The sequence below is a fragment of the Micropterus dolomieu genome, linkage group LG17 (genome assembly GCF_021292245.1).
Source record: "Micropterus dolomieu isolate WLL.071019.BEF.003 ecotype Adirondacks linkage group LG17, ASM2129224v1, whole genome shotgun sequence".
Lineage (NCBI taxonomy): Eukaryota > Metazoa > Chordata > Actinopteri > Centrarchiformes > Centrarchidae > Micropterus > Micropterus dolomieu.
This window is the reverse complement of record NC_060166.1, coordinates 8,631,639-8,655,310: the sequence shown is the minus strand read 5'-3', so window position 1 is coordinate 8,655,310 and position 23,672 is coordinate 8,631,639. Positions and strand designations below refer to the sequence as shown.

Sequence of the window (23,672 nt, the reverse complement as noted above, 5' to 3'; positions counted from 1 at the left end):
ATCGGCCAATGTTCTTTTTCCCTCTTATTTTAAGAAACACTTAGATTATCCCTAACATTTGTTATGTTGAGACCTCACCATGATACCATTACATAATGCAGTTTAAAAAATAACGTTTCTTGTTAGCAATAGTACTTTGAACAAATGTACAACAAAATATATTAGGTTTGATAAATAAGAGTCAAACATATAAAACTACAGAAAACATTTTCAAAATATCTGATTTATTATAAATTACTACTACAAATGAACATTAAATTAAATAGTGTATTACTGTGGGAGCCATCAAAACTATAAAAAATACCAATATATTACTACTACTAAAAATAATTATAATACAATACCAGGAACTGCAGCGCCCCCTCTGGTGGGCAAACTATGCAACACTCATGACATGAGGGAAGGATCCGACTCTGTTTGTCTATTTTTATAATCATATTGGCCGTTATAAATACGATGCAGATATATCTGCAAGTAGCTTATATCGGCCAATAATATCTGCAAAATGATAAATCGGTCGGGCTCTAGTATATGAGTTGTAAGACATGGGAGAACATTTGCAGCTTTTCAGAGGTGGAAAAGTTATTCTAAAATCAAGAGTTCAATCAAAAAAAAGAGATCTTCCTATAATATAATTATCAGCACAATGGGATTCATTCAACTGTTGTGCTTCTGAATATTTTTTAGGATGATTTATTGGATTAAATGAATAGGTTCATAATTGCACTACAACTTCAGTCTTGTCTTTCTCTGCTGGAGCAGTTTGTGGATTGAACATCTAGCTTAAAGGCATTCGCATGGAGGGTGAGAACTGACACAAACTCACCTGTAACAGCTGCTTCCTTTGTTTTATGTTTAAAGGTGAGCACAGAGATGATGTTTGGGCCAAATTTCCCAAATTTCTCTATGACTCACAACTTGGGTGTTTTTTAGTGCTTATAAAACTGCAAAGCAACTGCCTAGTAAAAGAATTTCTATTGAGCTCTGGAACCATATATATATATATATATATATGCGAGAAAGGCAAATACAGTAGCTATGTCCTTATGTTTTTTCTCTTAATTAGGCTTTATAGCTTACTTTGAACTTAAAGCTAAGTGCATTTACTTTGTGCAGTTCTACTGTACATGTACCCCAATCATTAAGCAATTTTGTCTTATAATTGGATTTTTAATACTTTAAAAATAAGAAATATGCAGGCAAATGATTTAAAGGAACTGCTGTCGCAGCACATAAAGAGCCTGAATAAAAAGAGTGTGTCTGTGACAGTACAGTTTGTAAGACAACTTTTTTTGATTCTGACTTCCTGTGGGTGTCAGCTGATTGACAGGAAGAAGAACAAAACATACACATATATAAAAACGCTTAATTCACACAGAAAAAGTCTACAATGCTGTTTGTGTGCACAAAGAAAGGACATGTCTGTGAAGATTCTCAGTCATCCAGGCCATAGTTATCCAAGGAAGGTTAAATAAAGGGCACCTGGAAGTGGTTGAAGATATTTCCAGGAGGCAGGAACTGAAGAAGGCAAAATGTCTTTAGGTATATTCAACCAAGTCCAGTTGCCCTTTAATTTAACCTTCCTTGTATAAAGAAAGGATATATTTCCTGTTTTCTGATACTATTTGGTTGTTATACATTATTCTGCTTTGAAAATGCACTTGTCATTGATGTCATAGATGATATCCACTAGACGTGCCAAACATCTTCAGTGTTTCTTACACATAAGTAACACTTGTGTCTTCCACCCAAGTAAATGTTGACCCATTTTAACGATAACAGCTGTTCATAAATACAGTTTTAACAGCATGTAGTTCTAAATCACAAGGAACATCCTATGAATACACGCCAGCCCAAACAGCCGACAGTCAAGGAAACTAAACCAAAGCTTGTCCATGGGTTGGCCGCAGTTAGTCATGCAGCGCATGAAATTGGTTTTTGATCTTAGCTTGTTACCTCCTCAGTCTCCTATTCTGTAGCTCTCTGTGAGCTCAATTCAGAGACCTGTTGTATTAGTGTGATGACAATGGGCTGGCAGAAGGAGGATATTTTGAGAAAAGGCCTAAGAAAAGCTTCTTCCCAAGTTAAATGTTACTTGAAATAATGAACTCTTGTGCCACCTGAATGTGCACATACTTAATAGCGCAACTCAATTATTCATCTGCACCTGTCCATCCATTATTGCTAAGTAATATTTGTATTACCATTTGCATACAATGACTTTTGGGTACCTGACATACCTGACACCTGAAACCAAAACATTATAGTAATAAGTTTCTGTAGCTTGGCTATACCTTGTATTGTTTCACATTTGATCGAGTATTAAAATGTATCAATTTCACCTGCCACAAATGTGCACTGTCAACATCAGTATGCCGTGTTAATTTATAGCATTAGTATAGTGAGGGATTGGTTGTTAAAGAGTGAGTATGAGAGAATAACTAACTTTCTGTACAGCTCACTCAGAGTGCCCAGTGTTTCCTCTGTTGCACTCCATGTACAATGTACGCTGTGTGCTATCTGCTCATGCCTCCTTATCACTGTGTGACCGCTGGCAAAGGCTACAGGACACAAAGTTAGCCGCAAAACTTTTCCTACCGTCGATCTCTCTTCTCCCCATCGGCCGAGGGACCCGGGGCCCCCTGAGCTGATAAGGCGGCTTGTTGTCTGGCCAGCTGCCTGCTTTGGGCCTCCTTCCTTTTCCCCTGAGTTGTTCATTCTGTTAGTTCATTGTTGCTGGGCAAATTTTAACGGCAGTTGTTTGTGTTGTTTATTGGTTGAAATTTTTTTTTTTCTCGCTTGTGCTCCCTGCTTCTTTCTGTCTGGCTCTCTCCCACGTCTCTTTCCAGGCAAAAAGAATTAAAAGCCATTTAGCGCCGTCTCTCCCCCTGAGAACTGCTCTGTAATTAGCATAACTAATTTAGCAGAAATATTTCCCTTTCCCTTAAATTTGCTGTTGTGTAGGGGAGGGGATGGATTGAAATTATGATGTAGCGGAAAAGATGTCTGCTTGTTAAATGTTTGTGTGCGTGCGTGTTTGCACATAAGAGTATACAACAGGAGAGTGAAGGTATGCAATTTGGAGTATGTGGGTCTGAAATTCAAGTCATGCTGGGTGAACTGGTGTATGAGTGCATCTGCCTCTTGGTTCTATCTGTGTGTGTGCTCGCTTGTGAGTAGTTTCCTTCATTTGTGTGTTTGCAGCTGTGTCTTTGCATGTGTGTTTTTTGTTAAGAGGCTTCTGTTGGCTGCAGCTTTATCAGCGGCGGCTCCAGCTGTGTGGAGTGTTCCTTAGGGGGTGCTGTGTGTCCTGCTGCTGATGCTGCATGGGCACCGGCCACTTGGACTTGTGGCTTAAACATACAAACGCAGACAAATACATATACACACAGTATCACAGGGTGAGTGGCCAGAATTCAGGACACAGCAGAGCGCTCCAAACTGATGCCAAAGGATGTTTGTGGAAAGCATGGAACTCGGTCACACACAGGCAATGACCTTCAGTCGGAGTGGGCAACTAAAAAGCAACAGCAACTGGCAGCTCAACAGAAACACACACATTTTTACTCTTTTTACTTTTACCAGCTCTGTGCCATCTGATGTCCAAATTACAGCAGCATTCTCGGCGGCTTCCTTGATTGTCTTTGTTAGAATCTGTGAATTGACCAGCTGAACCATAACGAACCCAACAAAAGTGTTGCCCTCTGCTGGTCCCGTCCTTTGTCCAAATATGAGTCAAGAGTGATTTGACAGATTGGGGTGTGTAAAAATCCAGATGGATCATCAACTGTGTTTAGATGGATGGGAGACAGTAGGTTGTTAGAGAATCATTATCTGCTAATAGATGGGTATGGCTTAATGATGTTTGAGCATAAAGGTGCCTTTATCCTCAAACCATATTCAGAGCTGGGAGATTTGAACTGAATATTCTCACAAAGACAGAAATATTCTTACTCTTTATATAAATTTCTATTTCAGATATTTGTAGGTAGATTGTATTATGGGTACATTAAAGGGACCCTTTACTTGTTAAAGTCAGTTTACGGGTTGTGGAGAGTATTAATCAGCCCTTAAAACAGTTGTATAATGTCTTCTGTGTCAAGTCTAGGTTTCTCAGCTTGGTCTTAAAGACTTATACCACACCATAACCTTAAATGATGAAATTGATTCAAAACAAAATTACTTGATTCATTGTAAGAAGACCAGTGACGATGCTTAATTATCAGCAATGCAGCCTGTGAGAGATCAATAACTATGGTGTTCTTCCTCCTAATAATACAGTGACTGCTTCTCTGTATTGAGCACCAGGTGCCAAATATCACCCCAGCATTGTGGCTCATTCTGTCACCTATATCTGAATGAGAAAATGCCATCACTTTATATGAAAATGATGGTTTATTTCAATGTGGCATATTTACCATAAATGTGGCTCTATGGGTTATGCTAAGTTTGCACTCATCTCTTTTGTTGTGGAAATTCAGGGAAACAGGGACAAAACAACACAAATTGGGGCGAGCTTCCTACAGATTCCCAAATAAACAAGATTTTTACAAGAGTAATTTCAAAGGCTTGTCTTCAATCAAAAGGAAACACAGAAAGAAGCCACCTGAAATGGCCATTGTTGCTGATTGCATCTTCCTAATGACTTCATATCATTGTTTTCTGTTTCTGTTTTAATTAGTAATTTTTTTTTTAAATACCACATATTGGGATCCTAAGGACCCCAGTTTTAATGGATGCATCTATTTATTGAGTTAGGCTTGCTACGAGTCCTAATTGAACTTGAAATCATGGTAAATAAGTACTAATGTGGATTGTACTTGGGAGAAAAGCTGTAGTTTGTGTTAAAGAAAAGTATATATTTTTGTTTTACACAAAATACAAATTAACTGTAACCTAAAGTAAGAATATTCTATATTCTTTTTTTCAGATGAAATCAACTAACTTATAATGTTTAGAGAACTCCAGTCAGTGGTCTTGTACTGTATCTTAAAAGATGGTTAAGTTTCTTAAGGTCAGCCCAGTCTCCACTGGTGTTGTGCCAGTGTTAAGAGGCTGCCTGACGTAACGTCTCATACACTCACTGACCTCTCACTTATAGGAACTGGCATCTCCTGGCAGCCGTGTCTGAGTGTAAGGATAAAGTTTTTTGTCCCTGCTCTCCCTCAATTATGACGTGTCTTTTGGCTAAAGGCCGGACCTCCTCTCTCCGTCTTTGTCGTTCTCAGTTTCTTTTTCTTAATGTCTCTAAGGGCTTGATTGGCGGCGACTATTTCATGGTGCTTTTGCTGTGTCAGCTAAGTGACATCAGTCGCTGGAGAACAAGAGAGACAGTGGAAAGGGTAAGAGGGAGGTGATTGCATGGAGGGACCGCAGAGACAAAAGAGAAGGGAGCTTTTATCGTAATTACACCCACTGTCCAATGGGATGGAGAGAGCGATAAGATGAGAGAATTGTGGGCACCGCCGATGCTAAGTGATCAAGTCGAGAAGACATAAAAGCAAAGTTTGAAGACAGTAGGCCAGTACGATGCATCCATGGTCACAGGCTATATAGGGCTGATATGTCAGGATGATATTGTCATCCACTTACAATATGATGAAGCTTCCTATCAAGTTTTAACAAGTCAATAGATTTTATTATTATTTCCTTTCAAGGGTCTCACTGGAGAAATCATTCCAGTGGGCTGAGGGAGGATTTTACTCAACAGATTCAGGAATGTCAGTCTTTAAAACCTGCAATGAAACCTGCCTGACTCTTTGAGCTGCTAACCATTTAACTCATTTCATTAGTGTGATATTCAGTGTTCCCTGTGGTCTAAATGCTGTTTCCACCCTGACAAATGCAATTTTTGTTTGCAATGTATATACCTAAAAAAAATCACCTAAATGGCAGAGTCAACTGTTTGAATATTAAAGAGTCTGAAATCCTGTGTTTACATCAGTTCTATCTTCACTCAACAGCAGGTTCATTTTACGCAACACAGCAAGTGTGATGCTATATGCCAAAGAATACCAAAGGGATAGGTAATACTTCTTAGGACCAAGTTTTAACATTTTGCTAACAAAGTACAACTTCAGCACTGTGACAAATCTCCCTTTATTGGTGAGAAGTAAAAAATATCACCTATAACAGCTCAACTTAAAAACAATGATATATCAGAATCGGAATGTACTGTATGTTGGTAACAAGAAAGAAAAGCCAAAAATATACTAGAGGTGTATCCATTATATAGTTTTTCTACCAGATAGCACTGATGAGATGTTCAAATCGGTTCTTTCTAACATGCTAATAATGTTTGCCATGTTCACCATTTTAGGAACATTTGCTCATTAGCACTAAACACAAAGTACAGCTAATGCATTTTGGACAAATGAAAATTGTGATCTGATGAATGCACTAGATGAAAAGTGAGGAGATGCCCAAAGTTATTACAGTTCATCCTGAGGGAAAACATGAATGTTTGTACCAAATGTCATGGCATAGTTGAACTAAACATGTCAACCTGCTAGTGGCACTAGAGGAAATGTCCAAAGTGGCGAACCAGCTGATACACTGACATTGCCATCCATAGAGCCATGATGCTAGCTGGCTACTGGATAAGTCTAAAATGTTGATATCTGCCTTAAAAATCCAGTATTTATCTGGTTCTAACTGCTAATAATCATTTTGACAAACTGGATGGATTTATGTCTCGGTTACACAGGATGAGACTCTTGAATATCAGTGGAAAATATTGGTTTCAGGAGCTTTTAAGTTTAAAAGTATTCACTTTCAAGTTTCTAATGTAAGACGTGCTCACATTTTCCTTTGTCCCTCCCTTTATCAATGAAGAAAACTCGACCAATTGGAGGGCTAATGACTGATTCATGGCTGTCTCTGTCTGTCGGCCCCTCTGTTTCTCTCCTCTTTTAATTAACAGCACTTTCCTGCTTTGTAGTTTTCAGCAGTGGTTACTTTCCCCCCTCTTAAATAGTCTATATCTGTTAGTGGATCCATGCAGGAAGCAAGTCAGTCATTTGAGCTGCGTTGTGTAATTACAGCTGGGACTGCTTTAATGGCTGTTTATCCACACTGCTGCAACTATTGCAGGAAATTGGGGTTAATTCCATGATCCTGTAAATATTTGAGCACTTCCATCCACATCTGTGTGGCCCCCATCCCCAAGACCCCCTCACCTCATTTACACATTACATATGAAATTATGTTTTTACAGGTACATACAATATGTGGAATAAATACAATTAATGCACTCATTCATACATGAAATCAAGTTTATGTGCAAACTGAGAGATCCACAGCAGTCCACAGTGGCAGCTTATTATCTGTGTGGTGTTTGTCTTAATTACTCTTTTCCTTAGCATTAACTCCTCATTTGTTTTGATGCTGCTGTACAGTCACGCATTAGTAAAAGGCTCTGTGTGTGTGTGTGTGTGTGTGTGTGTGTGTGTAATATGAGTTGAAGTAATTATGATTTGTCTGACATTGAGATTCAGATATTATTTATGGTTACAGTCTGACCTTTTTGAAAAACATTTCAGCATAACTCTGGACCCAATTGCATTGCTTAAATTTATATTGATTGAAAGGTTTTTGTAAAAGTAATATACATATTTGTTTACCAAGCCAATGTAACCATTTAATCAAAGTAACACCTCCTTATTATTAGTCGAGGGTATGTCTGTCTACTTTGCTAATGTGCGTTGCCTGTCCAAGAGACTGTCTGCATGGATGGCATCAGCTGCCACATACTGTTATGTAGTATTTAACTTACACTGGTTGTATGGTACAATGAGACCAGATAGTTGCAGTCTAATCTTGTTGAGCATCGGTCACAAACATTGGAAATGATATAATGTGGGGCAAGAGGAGTTTTGGAAAATCACAAAGCCAGGTAGTCAAGAATCCTTACCACTGAGGTAACAACTACATTATGAGAAGGGGCAGTAGACCATCATATGACACTGAAACCCAGACATATAAAAATTCTTTCACGGGTGTAGCAGCTATTTAAAAGATTGCCTCAGTGTTGGTGAAAGTTCCCAGTTCATTTTCCAGATGGCTCACTCATTTTATAATCTAGATGTATGTATTCTATATTGCTCCTTTCCAACTGCTGTGTCACATGTTACAAAGTTAGATACAGTAGAATTATGAAACATGATTATTATTATTATTTAAATTTTGTATTTACCTTTTTTGAACTTTGACCTGTACCGTTGGTGCTAGATAAAGAGTTATGGTTTCACCACAGTGATTGCAATCATCCTCATCCCAAGGGGAACATCTGAACTAAATTTCATGGCAAGCTATCCCATAGTTGTTGAGACATTTCACTCCCAATCACAAATGTGAAACTTGTGTTGGCGCTAGAGGAAAGGTCAGCAGATCACCGTAGTCATTAGGAGACATGATATGGGAACCATGAATGTCTGTACAAAATGTTGTGCCAATCCATCTAGTATATGGGGAGATATTTTACTGGATGAGAAAAATATTCAACCTTCTGGTGGTGCCTTAATGACAAATCAGAGGATCACCAGAGTCACTAGAATTCATCTTCTGGGCATCATGGATATCTGTACTGAATCCATCAAATAGTAGTCTTTCCACGCCTACAGCAACAAATCTTAGCAGATGGCAAGTTGACCTTTTCATGTCATGAAATCTTAAGATCAAATTTCAGTCCTGTTTAAAGACTAGCTTAAGGGGTCCATAGAGTGTAAAAGATCCTTCAGGACCTGACAAAAAAAATCGGCCATTGCTTTCTAAAATTGGGTTTGAAGAAGGTTAGTAAGTAGTAATACTCTGACTGAACAAGTAGTTCTTTGCACAAAGACTTTAATAATCCAGTATGTGATTCGCCTTTCATTAGCTTTTTTAACCCAGGTGGATGGAGAATCTGAATTTCATTCCAGCTGCTTTTTCACTGAAATCCTCAGTGGTTCGTCAAACCCTCTCAGTCTAATGAACTGACATTTCGGAAGGACCTCATCAGAGGTGTGGGATGTGAGCTAGTAGCTAACACAAGGTTTTTCTTATCACGTCAAAAAAACAAAACTAAAGAACCAAGAAACTACACGTTTGTAACCAACATGTAATTTAAAGGACCATCTCTATACTTTGCTCTATGGCATTTTCCATGTAATAATCAGAACTGTAGAGCAATATCAAGTCCTTCAGTCAGACTGTGTTGTATGTTAGCAGTAGGGCCGCAACCAACAGGTTTTTTGGTTTCGAACCTGCTGACTTTCAACTTCAGAAAAATTTCAGCTTGGTATTTCTCTGTGTACACAAAGTGTTCCATTTTTATCAGTTTTATCATTATCACACACAATCATATGTGTTTTGTCTATTGCTTCCCCCCGAACTTTTACCTCTCCACTTGTCCTTTTGTGTTCTTAGGCCCACCTTTCGTTACTTCACCTGGCATACGTGCGTGTTGGGCATCGTGGGTTGCGCCGTCATGATGTTCCTCATCAACGCCATCTACGCATCGGCCAGCATCGCCTTCATGCTGCTGCTGCTTCTGCTGATTCACTACCTCAGTCCCACCTCCAGCTGGGGCTACATCAGCCAGGCTCTCATTTTCCACCAGGTCTGACACATACACACACTGAGGCACACACTCTCAATACTGCCTTGTCATTACTAGAGCAACTAAAATCTCATCCCCTCAGCTTTACAAGAGCCTGTACCGCTGCCAAGAAATCGTTCTATCAGGTTTATAGAGACACGCAGACACACAGACAGACTGATCTCTGCCGTCTCTCCCACAGCCAAGCCTTCTGCATTTAACAGACAAACTCCCTCACTCTCTCTTTTCTCACACATACACACAACAGTGCCTCATCATCCCTACAGCAGCCATCTATCACTTTTATCAGGATTACCAGACACACACATACACATCTGCATCTTTTCCATACTCACAAACATACACACACAGAGCTTTACATCATCCAGCTTTCCGTGTCCTCTATGAAGCGAGCCTGTTGCTTTCAAGGAGAGGGGACACCATTGCCAGAAGGGCCCGTTGCCAAAGAGGAACTGTTGCCAAGGCTGCAGGCAGGGGTTATGGAGGGGGGACGGGGAGGGTGGCTGGGTTTGCCAGCGGCTTGTCAGGAGGCAGAACATTATTACAACCACTTAACTTATTGAGCTTTTCCTCCTCGTCCTCCTTCTCTTTTCTCATCCCGTTCTCTCCCTCCTCCTCTCCCTCCTCTGCTGTTTCTCTCAACCTGTGACAGCCCCCCCCCCTCCCCTCCCCTCCTAGGTGATAGGTAGTTGGCTCATTAGTGTCATGGATGGATTACAGTCCTACCGGGTACAGGCCCAGGGGCCCTTGGACCATAACCTCTGTGTGAACTTTTTGAGAAGTCAGTCAAACAAACAAGTACAAAGAGACGCAAGTTGACCACACAAAAAGAAAGCAAAAAGGATGGAAAAAATAATGTAAAGACACACAAAACGTCCACAAAGATATGCAAAATGACTTCAAAGTGATCCAAGACAGCCACAAAGTCGTTTGTCATTTTATGTCTCTTTCAGTCTGGGTGTCTTGCTCCTAGAAGGGGTGTGTTCTCATAACCTGGCAGTGGATGTAGGCTTTTTGGTGTTACTAATAACATCTATTTATTGATATCATTTCATATTAGAATATTTAAAGTTGTGTATTTGACACATTTATTACATAGAATAAACTGTTTATTATTGCTAAGAACCACAGCTTTAAATGTGCATCCAAACACATTTTCCTGATTAAAATGATTACACTAATAGGCCTGGCTGGAGAGACCAAGTGTGTGCATGTACATATTTCATACATGCACTCGTCTTCCACTCCTGCTCCCTCCAGCAGTAACCATTGTGGCAGGACGCCAACTGGGTGACTTTGAAGCAGGGACACAACAGCTCACAACAAAAAAACACTCTGGGCGATAACAGGCGGCTGACAACGGTGTTTAAGAGAGAAAGAGCACGAAGAAAAAGACAAACTGAGGCAAGAAATGCTGATGGTATCATGGGAGGGAAAGATACAGACAGAGTATAAGCAGGAGGAGGGGATGAGTGATTGAGAGAACTAAGTGATGGATGAGACTGAAGCGACAGAGAAATGATGATAGCCTGATGGATGAGAAGACAGGGGGAAAATGGAGATATAAAGAGAGACGGATGATTAGATGAGTGGAGGCAGTTGGACTTCGCCTCTGAGACCAAGTTTTTTCTTTTTACTCCAATTACCGGACAGGACCATGAAAACAGTTCTGGTGATTACGATGGTAATACTGTTGGAAATGGTTGCATCTTCAGTTTTGATTGATGGCTGTATAGACACACACATGTACACTGTAGCAGCTTCAGGTCCTTGAGCTAAACTTGTTTGCTAAGACTGTCTTTATCAGCACCATTTTTATGGTTCTTTTCCGACTAAATCCTTAAGTGGAGCTGCAACACAAGCAAAGGGTCATTCTTTTATTTTTCATTATTACCTCAAGTCTATTAAACTCAAGTGAAAATAATTTTAAAGTTAGTTTTTTTTTTTTAAGGGAAATTTGGCCGTTTTATATGGATGTCCAATCAGTGTTGATGGTAAAAGTGGTCAATTGAAGCGATAAATTCCTCAGTGTGTGCTATATTGACAGAGAAAGCTGAGTTCTCCTGCTGCCAGATGCATTGCGTGCAAGCTTCTGATGCCCACTCTCACCTGCAGGCTTCCAAATAAGCTAATGCTAGCTGAGCTGGTGCTGCAGTATAAAGTTCCACAAGAAGCTATCTGAACAAACTGTTACTGACATCCAACCTACTGCTCTCATTAGGTGGCTTCAAATGAGGCTTAACGTTCACACAGTTTCTCTTGACTGCTACTTAATATTACAACATCGCCTCAGCCTGTGGGAGTCCCCTCTGAGCCTATAGCTATTACTTTGCAGGCCGAAGCGTTAGATGATAAAAATACTCACTCAGTGGTCATCTTCCCTCTCAGCCCTGCTGAAGAAGGTCTCCAGCACATCTCTGTCCAAGTTTGGAGTAAAACCTCAATGCATAGTAACACACTTGGGCTCTCCCGGGTTAGAGTCGGCAACAGGATCCAACAAAAAACTGCCCCGCTGATATTTATTGCAGCAGAACAATTCAGTTTGTGTTGGTATGGGGGGGCAATTTGAGAAAGGCGCAAATAGTTTTCAATATGTGTATTTGTCCGAAGAGGTTGTGTGAATAGGCACGCCCTCAATCCAAGCTAGTCTGAGCGGAGGCCCTTTGGCTCGACTTGCTTTTCTTTGGGTTTCCATTGTAGAAATGTTGCACCTGTTCCTGCTTCCAGGTACTTTTTTTCGTATCACCTCACCTCCGTTGAGGTTCCAAGCGAGCTGAGGGATACTAAAATGTAATGTGAAAACACGACAGACTGCTGATTGGTCAGAGAGAATATTCACTATTCACTGCATCATCATTGTGTGCACCAGACAGAGGCCAGCAACAGAAAGTTTTATACTTTACAGTTTTCGTATGGAATTTAATCTCTAAATCCACTTCTGACTAGTTTTGAGGTGAGAAATCAGCTGTGTAGATTTCGAATATTGACAGTTTTATGAGAAGTGATGGCGGAACAAAATGTGCTTGAGGGTGGCGATGGCGAAATTAAGACGCCTGCCTTTGGTGTGAGAGACCCAGGTTCAATCCCCCATCCACCACTGTGTCCCTGAGCAAGACACTTAAGTAGACACCTGCTCCAGAGGCGTGCGACCTCTGACATGTATAGCAGCTGTAAGTCACTTTGGATAAAAGCGTCAGCTAAATGAATAAATGTAATGGTGTATGGTGCTTTTTGAAAATTAAACCATGTAAACCTGTTCTGGTCCAACCCCTAATTAAGATTTTGAACCTGAAAATGAGCATAATACCACCTCTTTAAAGAACAGCTTGTTGATAGCATAAACAGGGAGCACCTACATGACCCCCCGCACACTCTTCTCCAAAGAGCACCAAAGTTTCATATATTACCTTTTATCAAAGTTCAAAGTTTATTCTTCAAATACTGGTTATACATTTACATGTAGGGAAATCCATTCAATTCCTTTAATTGTACCGTGACATACATAAAAGATAATAACATAAAGAATTGATGTATAGTAGTCTAACAACAACAACAACAAGGAGTTGGAGTGTGTGTGTGTGTGTGTGTGTGTGTGTGTGTGTGTGTGTGTGTGTGTGGAACAATATTGTGTTTCCAGCTCCTGTATTACGCTTTCTAATAAATCTTCCGTCGGGTTAGTCACTCAATTCATTCAACTGGAAGTGGTGATGAGGTCTTAAAATATATGGAAAGGGTCTTTAAAAAGATCTTAAAAGGTATTAAATTTTATTTTAGGATTCCTGAGTCATTCATTGCTTCAACTGATGATTACATTTACTATCAACACTGATTAGACACCCACATAAAAGTGTGGGGAATTTTCCCATAAAGTCATTCTCAAGTGACGCTTTTCCATTTAAGGTGTGTTTCAGCCAAAACAAAGGTACAGCTTCAATTGGCTAGTACTTTAGGTTTCCACGTCCTCCCCCTAAATGTTAGGTGATGAGTTGACTCCAGCAAAGTTTGCTTTCTTCACATTACATCCCTGCTGTGCTTGTGTCAGAGATGACTTTCCCTCCAACACCAAGACACAGTTACTCACTCCACTTTAAAGAGGACAAAGGCCACGCCAAACACAGAATTCTCCTTTCAAGTTATCCTTCAGCGGCTTCAACATGGTGGACATGTCATTACTGAACTAATGGTTATTAATTGCAATGAGGGTATAAATGGAGTGTTAATCATTCCCAGCAGACTATAGGTTTAGATCTAATGTTTGGTTCCACATGGTTACATTCCCTTAATGCTACCTCATCAACACGCTTACAGAATCCTAATGATGGTTGGGATACAGTGTGCATTGTAATACAAAATGAGACACTCTAGAATATAAATGTATGCTCACAAGCAATTACAGATGGGTACATTTTTACCAATAACATTTTGATTGACACATATGTATGCATGGATACTGTATACACATGCTCCTACATGCCTGCCACAATCTCATATTCTAATGGGGTGCTGATTAAAGATATAATGTGTTTCTACATAAGATCGACATAAGAAGTCCCTGCATTAACAATACACCAGCACATGCATACATACAGTATAAGATGGAGGCGCACAGACACAAACACACATCCAGACAGAGTTGGTGACTTAGTCAGCCACTTATTTCAGTCGTTTTATCACAAAAGTAAAATGTGTGATATGCTAAAACATAGTGTAACAGCAGCACGAATAAAGTAATTAAGTAACGTCAAACAGCAAAATCTAAATGAAGTTTCCCAACATTAGCTAATATTAGCCACCATAATCTCATCATACCAGACCAAGTGAGGCTGTAGCAGCAAAACTCCTGCGTGTAATTCCTGAGCCATTCCTTTTAAACTTTCATTTTTTTCAAAACATAGCCTCACTTTAAGTTCCAAACGTCAGTCCAGAGAAAGACAAGAAAAGTCCATTGATCCATATTCCTACTACTCATTTGTTTTATTGAATTTCTTGGCAGCTCATTCAGGTTATTGAAATCACTCTCATCCAGTCCTCCCCTCTGACACTGCCAGATATGTCTCACGGGAGCTTTTTAGCCCGGTTGTTTTTCTTATGCATTTGCTTTAAATCCCAAAGAAATCAGGGAATAAAAATCTGTATGATAAATCACATACTGTAGATATTGGGACAATGCACAGTGAAGAAAATTTAATGTAAAGGTATATACTGTCTCAATGATGATGACAGACAAATTGTGTTTTTGCCGAGGTTAAAAGTTCATTCTGTAATCGGCAGTTGAGAAAACAACCTCACCATAAGGTCTGTTTAGTAGCTGTTGTGGAGCTTTTGATCATAAAACATGACCTCCAGCAGCAGATGAAGTTTTAGATTTCCAGATGTCCAGTTTTCTGAGCACTTTAAGGACTTCTAGTTCATGTTGGCCTAAAAGCTCAGGTTCAGAGTTCATCCGTACAAACAGCTTCAGCTGATACTAAATTGACCTTGTGGTTTGTGATTTGGTGCCCAGCTGGAAAATAATTTTTTATCATAGCTGAAATATATTAGCTATATAAAAAAAATCTCTTTTAAGCTAAAATCAGCTCAGTGTTATTTCCAAAGTGGTTTATTTAACAAGTGTATTTTCTTGTGCAGAGGAAATGATAGTGAGCATCTTCAAGCCTATTTAAAAAAAAAAAAAAAAAAACAACAAAAAAAAAACCCTATGTATCATCCTCAAGCTCAGGTCCTCTACCACAGAGGCCTGGGAGTTTGTGGGTTCTGTGCAGTATCTTAGCTGTTCCTAGGACTGCACTCTTCTGGACAGAGACCAGAGATGTTTTACTGGAATCTGCTGTAGCCATATATATATATATAGCAATTGTGCAAGCATAAGGAATGTGATACATCAAATCTGTAGGGTGGCAAATATTCAAAGAAATGTAATGCAAAACATCTGCTCCAAGCATCACCTTCAGATATGAATTTTTGGGAGACTAGATGCAATGGGTCTCAGATAAACGCAGATATAGCTTTGTTTTAGAGATCTCTGCCCTACACACATGGCTTTCTGAAATGGTGCTTGAGTCCACTCTTTGGACCACGGGGTTAAACAAACACACTTCTCAATAACAACCCTCATCTGTCTCCTATAGGTGCGCAAGTACCTGCTGATGCTGGACGTGAGGAAGGACCACGTCAAGTTCTGGAGGCCTCAGATCCTGCTGATGGTTTCCAACCCTCGCAGCAGTGTGGGCCTCATCACCTTCATCAACGACATCAAGAAGAGCGGCCTCTATGTGCTAGGACATGTTCAGCTTGGAGATCTCAGTAAGGACACTGAAAATCAGTTTAGACTCTAGTCTCTCACTGTGTTTGCTGTTATTTTAAATTTACTTTACACCCAACACTCCTTTTAGACAATTCTTCTTCTTATCAGGAGAAATTGAAAGTTTACTTTGGCACAGTTTCTCATCTAAACTAGCACAGTGTGACAGGGCGATATTAATTATGAGCTAAACTAATCTGGGATGATGAGTGCAGATAGTAGGATAGATTTGAATAGTTTAACATTATTATGAAATTTAGAGGAGGCAGTAACAAAACTAATACCATTATTTTTTTTGACGATCATCTTGAGGATTATTGCTGGATTTAAATAACCATTTGTTTTACTACTCTTTGCTAGAAAAAGTAGTGATATTGCCACTTCACTTAAGTGTCAAAATAACTGGGGTCTTTTCCAAATATGCACGATATGAATTAGCAAAATGCTGTTTCCCAGTGAGCAGTGCATCATTTAATGGACCTTTTTAGCATGCTAGACCTTTCCTCCATGACATCGTCTCATCTGCTGCTGTTTTATTTCGAGGGAAATAATCATCCACACAATGCTCTGGAGGCGTCTCCTTTCTTTTCTGCAGAGACACACACTCACCGAGTTTAAAGGAGCAGGGTCATTGATTGTTTCATTTGTCTTCTGAGGATTTTTTGGGGGGTTGGTTATGTGTTGGTGGGAGACTGGGGGCTGGCCCTGAACAGAGTCTTCAGAATCCAAAATCCTCTGAGTGTTTCACAGTGGAAAAAAATGACATGTTCATTAGCCACTGAAGAGCCCTTCTCTCATTTGGAGTGTTGAGAAAAATGAAGGATTTATTCATTCACATAAGAGGATCTTGTTGTTGAGGACTCTTAGCTCCTTTCTCATTTCCTTTCTAATGTATTTTAAGTCTTATCATTTATTCTCTCATTTGTCTAGCAGCAGTTTTCTTTAAAGCTGAATGCAAAGAATATTTATCCATAGGAGCAACAGTGTTAGTCTCAAGAGTCCTAACTCAGCTCGAAGTATCACAGGAAATGTCTATGAAGCTCGCATTTGGCCTCTGGCTTTACGTACATATTGGTGTTTTTTTTGGATGATTGATCACCTGCCAGCTTGTTTGTGCTCCCCTGTATCTTCCTCTCGGTCTCACATTCTGTCGCCGCTGTCACTTGTGCTTGCCTCTTTCTCTCTCTGTGCCCCCCCACATCTCAGCATCTTGTCTCGTATCGCTCTCACGCTGTGCCTCTAATTCCAGCTCTGTCATACTGGCTTCTCTACTCCCTCCTTTGACTTGTATATCTATTGTTCTTGGCCTTCTCTTTCCTTTACCGTCTCTGAATCTCAGCATACTTCTACTGAAGTGTCAGCTATTTTTCTCACATCATAACATTTTGTTTTCTTCCACCCTCCCAGGCACTTTACCATCCGACCCTCTGCAGTCCCAGTATGACTCCTGGTTGTCCCTGGTGGACCATCTAAATATCAAAGCTTTTGTCAACTTAACATTGGCCGATTCTGTGCGTCATGGGATCCAACATCTCCTCTTCATCTCTGGATTAGGTAAGTGTCACCATCATCACCACAAAATGTCCCTCTTGGTCAGTAAGGACAATGAAAAGCCTACATTTATCTACTTGCTGATTTTGGGCTGTGATTTCTGTATTTTCAAGTACTAATATGTGAAGTATATTATGTGATTATAGCATTTTCCAGATAATCGAGATCTTTCACGTCTTTGTTTTATCGAATGTCACCTAGAAAATGGTTTAATTGAAACGTCTTTCAGTGCTTTCACTTGAAATTACACTGAAACTGTCAGCACATGCATTTTAACTTACTTTTTTTTTCACCTGCCACTTGAATTACTTTTAGTGCTTACAGGAAAACTTAAATTTTCACTTAAATTTCATTCAATTCTTACACTAGCATAAGCACTTTCAACTGCCGCTTGTTTAAAGTAATTCTGATGCAGCTGTCACTTCAGTTGCTCTCAGTGCTTACACTGAAACTGACGCCTGGCTAAGATTTAAACGACTTTCAGCAGTGCTGTTCTAACAGACATTTTAACTTCTTTCATTAATGCTGTTTCAACTGACACTTTAATTTCTCCCATTCCATGCTAACACTTAAACGTTAACTCCTTTCAACACTTTCATTGTAACTGCCATTTTAAAGCCTTACTAATTCAGTTTAAACTGCCACTTCAATTTCTCAGTACCTGCCTAAAGTGACACTTCATTCAATGCTTTACTGAAACTATAACTTCTCTCAGTGCTTTCATTTGAAAGTTTACTTTCAGTAATTCTGTTTCAAGTTCCTATTTACTTTCTTTCAGCTTCGTTGTGCTTAAATGCAGCTTGTTTCACTTGTTAAACACACACACACTATGTCAAAGTTGTAGCTACTACTGCCATGTAAAGCTCTCTACCTGAAGACAATGAAACTGTTACAGATGTTTCAACTGCAAGTTAATGCAAGCCCTCCTACATTTTCTAAAGAACATCTTTCCTTTCTAGATTATGTATTTCAGCTTGTTTTCAGACACATATTGTACTTTTGGTATAGCTGTTTTTTAAATAATTTTCTCACTGGAGTTTTAGTCTTGGTTTTAAAGCTAAATTACAGTTTTCTTTATGTCTCTATGGCACTATTATCAAAGCACAAGACTCTAAACAGAGCAAGGTTTAATGGTTTACAGATCATTGCTGTAAACCATTAAATCTTGCATTCAAAACAACTGATTTTGCTTTCATTTGGCTTGTTAACATTTTTCACCACAAGATCTATGATTCAATCACTAGTTATTTGGTGATATGGTGATAAGTACATTTGTTTAGTCATCTAAACATACCATACCATACCCAACAATCGCTTAGTTCAAGACAAACCAATGTAAGGCACATGTTTCAAAATGACTCTTTGAAGCGCTAATGGTAATCTGTTACAGCTCATTTCACTGTTTTCATATTAGGTAACAATTGAACTATACATTACCCATCACAATCGACAATTTGACAAATAGAATAATTTCTATCCTATAATCAAAAGTGTGATCATTGAAGACATCTTCTCCAGTCATTGATGCAAGAAAAAAAAACTTACATCATTGCAGCGGTCTTTGTTGTTTGTTAAAGCACTAAGCTACCAACACTTAGGTTGTGGGTTTGAATCCCACTGAGGTCACATCAAAATCTCGAGCCTTAGTGCGGTGATTCTGAAGTTTTGAATCTTAATATATTTAGCAAAATAAACAACAATACAATTAGGAACAGTGAGCATAGTAAACAGTATTCTAACAATAGAGAAGAAAATCTTATCCAAAGCACACATGTAGTTATGAAGATAATGTATTTCAATGTGAAACATATCTTTCTAGATGTTTTCTTTGAATCAGTCAATGTCAGATTTACTTATAATTGTGGGAAAAGGTATTTTTTTATGATCTGTTGTTTTGTACTTAGTGTGATGATATATTACCACATGAAATAGTGAAAAGTACCATAGCGACAGAAAAAAACTAATATTTGTGCATGCTCTCCTCTTCAGTAACAGCCACTCCAAACCAAAGAGTTTTCTAGTTCTTTTCTTGTTATTTGCTGTCTTCCTGCTTTCCTGAGAGTTGTCACTCATGTCTAACTTTGACCACTCCAGCCCTTTCTCGTATCTCTCTTTGGCTTCCCTCCAATTCTTACTCCAGCAATTGTCTTCTTCACATGTGTCTCTTACTTTCACTTCACTGGATAAAATGACTGAACCTCTGCCTCTACCCTTCACTTTACAATTCAAGAAATCGATGATAATGATAGATGATTAGCATTAGATTGTAACAAATGATCGAGTCGTGTTCTTTCCCTCATCTTTCTTTTCTCCTCCCCTCTCCCCTCTTTCCAGGCGGGATGCGTCCTAACACCCTCGTCCTCGGTTTCTATGACGACTGTCTTCCAAAGGACAAACTGATTGATCCATCACTCTCTACCAGTCAGTGCACAGATCCCTTCGGCCCCTCACATGAGCTCGAGCAACGACCCCCTCTCTTCCACTTCACCTCCCTGCGGGGTTCCATTGACAGACAGGATAATGGTGAATTTGGGGACGGGAAGGTTCTAGGATCCCAGGAGTATGTCGCAATCATTGCTGACGCCATGAAGATGTTAAAGAATGTGGTGCTTGCCCGGAACTTCAACGATTTTGACCGAACCCAGGTCCTCTCACCGCCCTCTACCTTTCCGGGGAAGAGAGCTGTGTACGTTGACGTCTGGCCGGTCAATCTCCTGCGTCCGGACAGCAGCAGCTACGTCGACACCTGCTCTCTGTTCCTGCTACAGCTGGCGTGTATCCTCAACATGGTGAGAGCTTGGCGCAAAGCTACGCTCCGTCTCTTTCTGTGCGTGGAGGAAGGGCGAAGTGTGAGAGGCTCGGAGGAGAAGCTGGGCCAGCTGTTGAAAGAGTTGAGAATTAAAGCTCAAGTTTACCCCGTGCCCTGGGACCAGCAGGTGGCGCTACACTGGCAGCGCCAAGGCAAGTGGAGCAAGAAACAGCGGTCACAGTCCCCCGATACCACCGAAGAAGAGAAGAAGCCGAGGGCAGATGACGAAGACAACGAGGAGGATTACGTCAATAGCTTCCCAAGCAACGCAACGCGCCTGTCGGATGACTACCTGTCAGCTGTCAATAAGCTGATCCTGGACACTGCCCAGCCCGCCCCTGCTGTGCGTTTCCTGTACTTGCCCCGCCCCCCAGCTGACACCCGCCGCTACGCCACCTACTTACACCAGCTGGAGCTGCTGACTCGGGACCTGGGCCCCACGCTGCTCATCCACGGTGTCACGCCTGTCATCACCACTGACCTTTAAACAATCCCTTTTTCCTTTGCAGAGAGATGGTGAGTTCTGCAGTGTCCCCACCAGCTGCTGAAGGTTCTCTCTGAAGGTGTGTGGACCACTGTCAGTGCAGCATCACTGCAGATCTCAGCAGTGCCCATGATAGTCACCTCTGTCACTCCATCAGCTGCTACTTCATCCATACAGGATCTACGATAGAAGGAGCGGTCTTTAAATATTTTCTGGGTGTGCAGATGCTCAGTTTCCTTAAAATGATCATTCCATATGCCTTCAGATCTAAAAGTGCTTTGGTAGTTAGGGAGCTAAAGTCTGGACTCATTCCATCATGGACAGAAAGTTGGACGGCATTACACCTTGGAGCAGTCATTTGCAGGAAATCTGCTTTTCCATTTTAGGAGCTTAGAACAAAGGAAACAGATGCACAGTAATGATGACGGTGCTACTACGGAAGTCTTCAAAGTTTTATTCCAAAAATCTTTTTATGTGGGATCTCAGGAAGACATTCTTCTTTTTTCTAAAAAATGACAAACTGCATGTAGTGCATCTCTCCAATAATACCGTAAACGTGTTTACAGCACCAATAACTACTGTGATTGTCCACATGTCCAAAATTACTCACCAGTGCTCACCATTCTTGATCTGCCTCAATGCTGAAGTGCCTAAATGTATTTTAACATGTGCTCAAGTCTACATCCCTGGCCTTTACGTAGTGTATTTATGACTTTTGAAGTGACTACAGTGGCCAGAAGTGGCATTTATGGGAACATAGTCAATACTAATACCCTAAAATGTCAGACAACTGACTCAGTAATGTCGACTACACTGCAATATCCACACAAGGTATGCTTACTTTAGCTAAGATTAGCCTCAATAAGGTGCTGGTCATACCAGACCAACTAAGGCTTTAACAACAAAACTGTGATGTACTTTTATTTCTTAAATATCACATCCTTCCTCTTACAAATAACAAATTGAAAGATTTGTAAGAGGAAGGATGTGATATTTCTTCTGTCAAAGTGACAGTCTCACTTTAAGCATCACTGTGTATCTTAGCATTCTGTGGCAAATAGTATTTCCATTCCTTGACACTTTGATAATGCAATCTGTATCCCCTTAGATCAATGTCAGTTGCAGGTGTATTGTAAAATGATCTAAAGAGTTGGAAGCCTTGAATTTTGAATCTGAAATGTCTCTACAAATAGATTCATCTTGACAATCTTCATCCCACTCACTTTGACACATCTGTGGGGTATTTATTTTATATTGTGTTTCAAATCAGATGTATGTTTACTTGTGGACCAACTGCATCCTTGGACACTACACTTGTCAACAAACCATTGACACTACAATTCTTCAAACCTTTGTCCCGGATTTCAGCTCTTGTCCTCACAGGAGTGCAAAGACATTGTTTATTGAATAAATGAAATTTTAAGTGTTGATTTCCTGTTGAAATCTGGAAAAATATACGTACACATATTAATAAGTTTGGTTTGATTTATTTGTAAAATTGTTTCACATTTGTTCAAATTGGTTGGTATTTGTTTGTGGATTGGAAAAAGCACCATAAATGACTCACAAATCATATTACACTGTATTTGTCACCAAATTCCCAACATTCTCTTAATAAAGTCACACAAACATACGAACACATAAGAAAACCTAGTCCTGAACTTTTCTGTTTATTTCACGTGTGTGTGTGTGTGTGTGTGTATCACAAAAGTGAGTACACCCCTCACATTTCTGTAAATATGTGATTATATCTTAGAAGAAATGACACTTTGCTACAATGTAAAGTAGTGTGTACAGCTTGTATAACAGTGTAAATTTGCTGTCCCCTCAAAATAACACATCACACAGCCATTAATGTGTGGGCGCCATTATTTTTCAACACTGCCTTAACCCTCTTGGGCATAGAGTTCACCAGAGTTTCACAGGTTGCCACTGGAGTCCTCTTCACTCCTCAATGACCACATCACCTGCTGGTGGATAGTAGAGACCTCCATCCATCGTCAACCGCTTATCCTGCGTACAGGGTCGCGGGGGGCTGGAGCCAATCCCAGCTGACATCGGGCGAAAGGCGGGGTACCCCCTGGACAGGTCGCCAGTCCATCGCAGAGTGAAACAAGATTACATTACTTATTACATTAGGAGATCACATAGAATAGCTTATGTTTTTGAGTTCAAAGATACAGTAGTTTTGGGGAACTGTTTTGCCCCTATCAGAGTCAGAAACTAATAAATACCTTAGGACAGATCTTTTTTTTTTAACTATTTGGTGTAGTCTCACACTTTGATGGCCTAGGCCATCTTTATATAGAGCAACAATTCTGTTATACAAGCCGTACACTCACTACTTTACATTGTAGCAAAGTGTCATTTCGTCAGTGTTGTCACATGAAAAAGATATGATCAAATATTTACTCAAATGTGAGAGGTGTCCTCACTTTTGTAAGATACTGTATTATATGTAAACTGGAATGACAGGAAAAAAATATAGTGTTGGAAACACGTGTCCTTTTTTTTACTTCCTCAGGAGATTGTTTGTGAAAGCCAGATCAAATTTAACGACCGCTCAAGGCTTCCGGACTTTGTTTCATTTCACCTGAAGACCAGTTTGTGCGTCTCAGAGCAGAGAGCTGACGGGTTTTGCGTCTGCACTTGTTTGTTTGAGGTAAACTTTGGAAATAGAGGCTGAGATAGCTCAGCAGCTCAGACAGAGAGATACTAGAGGGTGCCAGCCAGCCAAATTACCTTGTCCTACAGTCACCCTAGCCGCCAACCAGGCAGAAATGGATTCCATCTCCGCTCTGAGGTGAACAACAGATTGCAGAAATAAGCCCAAATAACCATCGATATCTGTTCAGGAGGAGGGAGGCTGACATTTATCACTGAGGCAAGGACCCTGGCTTTGTGAGGATTTGATGTGTGTGTGTGTGTG

At 40.1% G+C, this 23,672-nt stretch overlaps 1 protein-coding gene across 2 annotated transcripts in view; it reads left to right on the top strand.

Annotated features, from left to right (window-relative positions):
• zgc:153039 (uncharacterized protein LOC767698 homolog) overlaps window positions 1-22,392 on the top strand; it is a 73,434-nt gene extending 51,042 nt beyond the window's left edge. For both annotated transcript variants that reach the window (XM_046074324.1, XM_046074323.1), the window contains 4 exons: window positions 9,406-9,598; window positions 15,727-15,901; window positions 17,307-17,453; window positions 19,785-22,392. In XM_046074324.1, the coding sequence (XP_045930280.1) occupies window positions 9,406-9,598; window positions 15,727-15,901; window positions 17,307-17,453; window positions 19,785-20,746 (1,477 nt within the window). In that variant the 3' untranslated portion in view covers window positions 20,747-22,392. The remainder of the gene's footprint in view (window positions 1-9,405; window positions 9,599-15,726; window positions 15,902-17,306; window positions 17,454-19,784) is intronic.
• The last annotated feature ends 1,280 nt before the right edge of the window (window positions 22,393-23,672 follow it).